The 5,407-nt window shown below is 36.1% G+C and overlaps 2 protein-coding genes across 2 annotated transcripts in view; both read right to left on the bottom strand.

The window, feature by feature from the left end:
• The window catches only part of LOC101577526 (protocadherin alpha-6), a 4,799-nt gene extending 4,650 nt beyond the window's left edge, over positions 1-149 (bottom strand). The window contains exon 1 of the mRNA XM_004643907.1: positions 6-149. Coding sequence (XP_004643964.1) covers positions 6-149 — 144 coding nt within the window. The remainder of the gene's footprint in view (positions 1-5) is intronic.
• Positions 150-233: 84 nt separating this feature from the next.
• On the bottom strand, positions 234-5,405 carry LOC111813390 (protocadherin alpha-3-like; the record flags this gene model as incomplete). The annotated part of the gene is made up of 2 exons (XM_023704053.1): positions 234-401; positions 4,584-5,405. Coding segments are annotated over 2 exons (990 nt in total), but the record flags the coding sequence as incomplete, so codon positions are not given.
• Between the last annotated feature and the right edge of the window lie 2 nt (positions 5,406-5,407).

Below are 5,407 nucleotides of genomic sequence, written 5' to 3' on the forward strand. Positions count from 1 at the left end.
TGCGCGATGCGGCCCACGAAGGTGCCGTGTTTGGCCTCCTCGGGGACCGAGTAGTGCAGCTGGCCGCTCCCTGCCTCCCAGGCTGTGAGGAGCAGAAGCGAGAGCAGCGGCCACCGCATTCCCACTCTGCTTTCAGTGGTAAAGTCCATGTCAAGTTCTTCCCTTTTTATTTCCTTTAGAGGATATTTTCTCGGCATAAATGTGCCATATTTTATATTTCCAAGTTTTCTAGTTCAACTCTTTTGTTCGTCATCATTCAGCTGCCATGTAAGACGCAGAGTAAGGAAGGATAAGCTTTGTGTATTGGTAGATGAAACTTCATGGTAAACAGCGACATCACGCGGCCTCAAATGGTAAGAGATGAACTCGTACAACTGCCTTGTACTGTCATTCTTCATCAACTAAATTTAAAATTCTTTTATATATATTGTATATATGTATTCTTTGTTTACTTCATAGAAAATCCTTCTAGTGTTAGTACTTTTCAGGGTCTGTCATCTTGTCTGGCTTCACTATTTTAGAATGAGATCTCTACTTATTCATATAGAAACACTTCCAATGTTTTAATCCTTTGCGCTGATAGGTTTAGAAAATTTTAACGTATTGCAAACTAGTCTTGAAAATTATATATGAGAACTATCCTACACATTTTGGATAGAGAAAAATTTCCTGCCTATGTCTTTTATTGTAAACACTATTATATAGTGAGGTGAGGAAATATTGTAATTTAATATCAACACACTATCCAAATATTACACACCATAGAATACTGGCATAAATTTTTTCTTTGATCAATAAATACAATACACCTTTAAGGAATTTAATAAATAATATAAAACTATAGTTTTAGTGAATATTCTTTACAACATTTTTTAATTTCTGTGCAGTGTACATTAGTCTTGTCATTTTAAGGTATTTTTCCATGTTTCTCACTGACTCAGACTCAGTGGATACTACACCCATTGCATTATACTGCTCGTTTCTTCTGCTTCTCCAAAATGATGTTTTCCTTTTTTGCTCAACTTCAGTCTTCCCTATATCATTTATCTTTAAATATTCTCATCCATTCCCATGTTTCAGGTGAGATCTTTACCAGGATATTTTTAAGCCCACATGTTCACACTCTTTCTGTGTTTCTAATTGTCACTTTCAAACATACATATTGACTCCTAATAACTATTTTTAATGGGGACACATGAATATTAATAATCTCCAAGTTCAGATCTTCAAAATTCATATATTATCTTAATGGCATAAACATTCTCTATGTCACTTGAAGTACTTTTATTGTACCTTCTTCCCTACTAGCATTCTTCAAAGTCTGCCTATAGTCCCTCTGCCTTGCACCTACACCTTATTTGCTCCTTACATATAATTTTCATTGAATTGCACTAAATCTAACAATTTTAAGGCAGTAGGGTCTCTTCTAGGTCACTTATAATATGAACCTAAAACAACTGTTCAAGGATTAATTCCAATTATTCTCCATTATGAATTGTATTTTGCAAACCTCAGAATGCTTACATTTCCCCTTTACTAATACAATCTTTTCTCAATTTGGGTTTTCACTGCACCTCTTTATCTATAAAAATGTTACCATGATACATTAAATTCACACACAACAGCATTACCATTAACTACCTTAATGTCATCAGTGATAAGTGATTAAATGCTTTACTTGTGTGGTACTAGAGATTGAACCTAGGGTCTTTACATTGATCTACATCCCCATTCCATTTTATTTTGAGACAGCATCTCACTAAGATGCCCAGGGTGGGCTTGACATTATAAGCCTCCTAGTTTTTCCTCCCAGAGTATCAACACCTTCTTTAAAGAAGAAAATTAGTCACAATTAATACAATTCAAATCACACAAGTCTATCCCTATCTTCCTCCAGAATTCTGAAATATATTAAGCTTCAAATCTATAATGAAAAGCATTTTCTTGAGATCTGTCTTAAAAACAATTTATCTGGATTCTATTACAGTTATTTGGAGCAATAAAAGAGTTAATTTGCTAATTAATTACAAAGTCCAAAATTAGAGATTTCTTTGCTTACAAGAAGATAAGCCTTCACAATATTGGGCTATAGTTTTTTGGTTGAAATTTTCTATAGTGGCAATTTTTTTCACATACTTTGATCTAAGTACAATGTACTTTCCACACTACATTTCCACTAGTAAAAATTAACTGCAGTATCATTTTTGTCTTCTCATTGCAATTACTCCCCAAAGATTAATAACGCATCTACTTGTAGTAAGTGTAAAAATCTTGTTTCCAGATAGAAAATTATACAAGATTACTATAATCCTCTGTGTATAATAAGATAATATGGAAAAGAAAAATGTGGACCTCTCCTAAGAAAATACTGCATTTTTTCCATTGATATATGCAAATGATTCATCTTCATCAAGAGGGAAAATTGTGTGCCATAAAAATGATTAGTCACATTCTCTGTAAAGGAAAAAAATAGTAATAATACAAACTAAAGAGTTTGCATTTCAAAACTAATGTACTTTGATTTTTAAAATTTATCACTTGTTAACTGCAAACTTATGATGTAGCAGGATCTTATTCTGTATTTCCACTATCTGAGGGCTCTCTGTCTCTCTCTCTCTCTCTCTCTCTCTCTCTCTCTATATATATATATATATATATATATATATATATATCCACCATAATAGTATGGAAGAAGGTTATTTATAAAATTAAATGTATAAAGTAACTAAGTAAACAGGAAATGTGAAAGAAATAAGAAACATTTTATCACATGAAGTATCCAATATTTATTATATAACCACTCTTTTGAAAAAAAAAGTGGAAAAGGTGTGGTACCAGGGATCAAATCTTCGCATTTTTCAGGCAGGCACTTAGGCAGCTGAGCTATATCACAGCCCAAGAAAGTTTTTAATATTAGAAATTGAGGGTATTATTCCAACACACAACATTGTTATAAGCAACCCAATTTATAAGCACAAACTCAAGAGAAGTTTCTTTCATAGTGCATTTAATTTTCTTCTCAATCTAAAAATAAAAATAAAAACTGTACAGTTTTCTAAATGTGTGAGGATTTGCAAAATTGAATAAATTCACAATTCTTTCTCATAAATGTATAATTTATAAATTGGAGAATAGAGAAGTTGCAGAAAATTAAATCAGTGTTCCACTAAGTGTCGTTAGCTAAGCTTTGGGAAATGTTAATTATATATATATCCACAAATGGAAAACTACAGATAGGAGAAATGAGAAATCTCTTTAAGGAAAAAGTCCTGATCACCACGTGTCATTAAATGTAAAAACTCAAGATTAAAACTGATACTAGGGCTGGGGAGATAGCTAAGCGGCATAAGCATCTGCATGGCAAAGGCAAGGTCCTGAGTTTGATCTCCAGTACCAAAAATTAAAATTAAAATTAAAATTAAATAAACCAATACTAATATAACTTTATAAATAATAGGATAGTTTATTTGCATATGAAGAAAATATCACTAGAAATATAACTAAGAAATAAAAAAGTTTAAGTATTCAAAAAGAAGTATTAAGTGCCTTTGTGATGGAAATAAAAGTGTCATTTTAACTGTAAATTTCATACTATTAAAATTTTAAGTGTTATATATATTTCATATGGAATAAATCTGTAAGATGAAACTACTAACTCTAAAATTCAAATTATAAATATCAAATTTATTTTGTGATTCCAAGCCCAACTGTTTAGATAAAGTTAGAAAAAATCAGTTACTACAAATATATGACTGAAAACAAACTAAATATTATACTGTCCTAAAAAGATAAAATAATTTGAATATAATTAAATAAAAGGTATAATTGAAAGATGATGAAATTTTTTCCTATGTGATAATAAAATGAGGCATTGGGAAAAAATAACTCCCAGTGTATGTCTTATAATTATAATATTTTCTAGAGATAAAAAGTGATTATATTAAAGTATAATTTTGAAAAATTTGTGTTTTTACATGCATTCATGTAAAGATAAAACCCTAACAAAATAGTGACCAGAAGTCACCCTTAACTCACAGAAAAGGATGGCAGTACAGTAGCTTGGGGCTTTTCACTTTTATTTTGGTTTTGAGACAAAATACCAATGTGTAGCACAAGCTAACCCTGGTTCTCCATCCTTAGTTTCCTGATGCTGGGATTGCAGGTGTGTGACACCATGCTGAACTAAGCTGATGTTCACTCATTCGTTTGTTTCATACTGGGTTTTGAATTCAGGGGCTTTTCAACTGAACTACAATCCCAGTGCTTATTTTATTTTTTATTTTGGAAAAGGGCCTTACTAAATCACTAAAGGGCACACACTAAAATTTCTGATCCTCCAGTCTCAAACATACATAGTCCAGGGATTCTAGATGCTTACCACCAAGCCCAACTGAAGTAGAATTTTTATATAACTGAAACTTAAAGAATATGAACCAGTACAAATAAAAGTGAGAAGAGAAGCTGGCAAAATAATTATGTACCATAATAATGTACAAAAATTAAAACGAAAGAATTATGGAGGGAAACATCAAATATGTAATACTAATTTGAAAACTGGTATGAATAAGATTTTTAAAACTCACCTTGTTGTCTGTAGAGTTGGGACCCTGGGGTAAGCTAGGGCTGAAGGCCATGAGGTCGGTCTTGGGCGGACCCTCTCCAGAGCACACCCTCTGCCCCCTCTGCTGCGAGTAGGACAAGCTCCCCACCGCGCTCGAGCACACCAGCGTCGTGGGCTTCCCAGGCCCACAGGAGCCTTCGGTGGGCACCGCCAGGCAGCGCAGCACCGAGTACAGCAGCAATGTGAGCACAAACAGGCTGGACACTGAACAGATGGCGATGATCAAGTACACGTTCACATTCACCAGAGTCTCCTCTGGGCCCACGGCACCCACAAAAGCCAGTGAAGAGGTCTTTGGCCCCTGGCTGCTCTCCACGAGTGACACCAGAACAGTGGCAGTGGCCGTCAGTGCAGGTTCCCCATGGTCCTTCACAAGCACCAACAGGCGATGGCGCGGTGCGTCCACCTCATCTAGGATGCGCGTCGTGCTGATCTCGCCCGTGTACAGCCCTACGCGGAACGGGCTGCGCAAGCCACCTGAGGCTGTCTGTAGCTCATAAGACAGCCACGCGTTGTAGCCAGAGTCAGCGTCCACTGCGCGCACCTTAGTCACCACGTGACTTGCCCCCACCGATCGAGACACCAGCTCGTTCACAACACCGCCAGCGCTAAGCCCCAGCAGTGCGGGCGCATTGTCATTTTCATCCAGCACAAACACCTGCAGAGTCACATTGCTCCCCAGGGCAGGCACTCCAGAGTCTCGCGCGCTCACCTGGAACTGCAGCAGCTCCAGCTCCTCGTGGTCCAGCGGCTGCAGCGCGAACACCTTGCCGCTCTCCGCGTGCA

This window comes from Octodon degus, unplaced genomic scaffold, assembly GCF_000260255.1.
Source record: "Octodon degus isolate 3935 unplaced genomic scaffold, OctDeg1.0 scaffold00185, whole genome shotgun sequence".
In the NCBI taxonomy this organism is placed as follows: Eukaryota; Metazoa; Chordata; class Mammalia; order Rodentia; family Octodontidae; genus Octodon; species Octodon degus.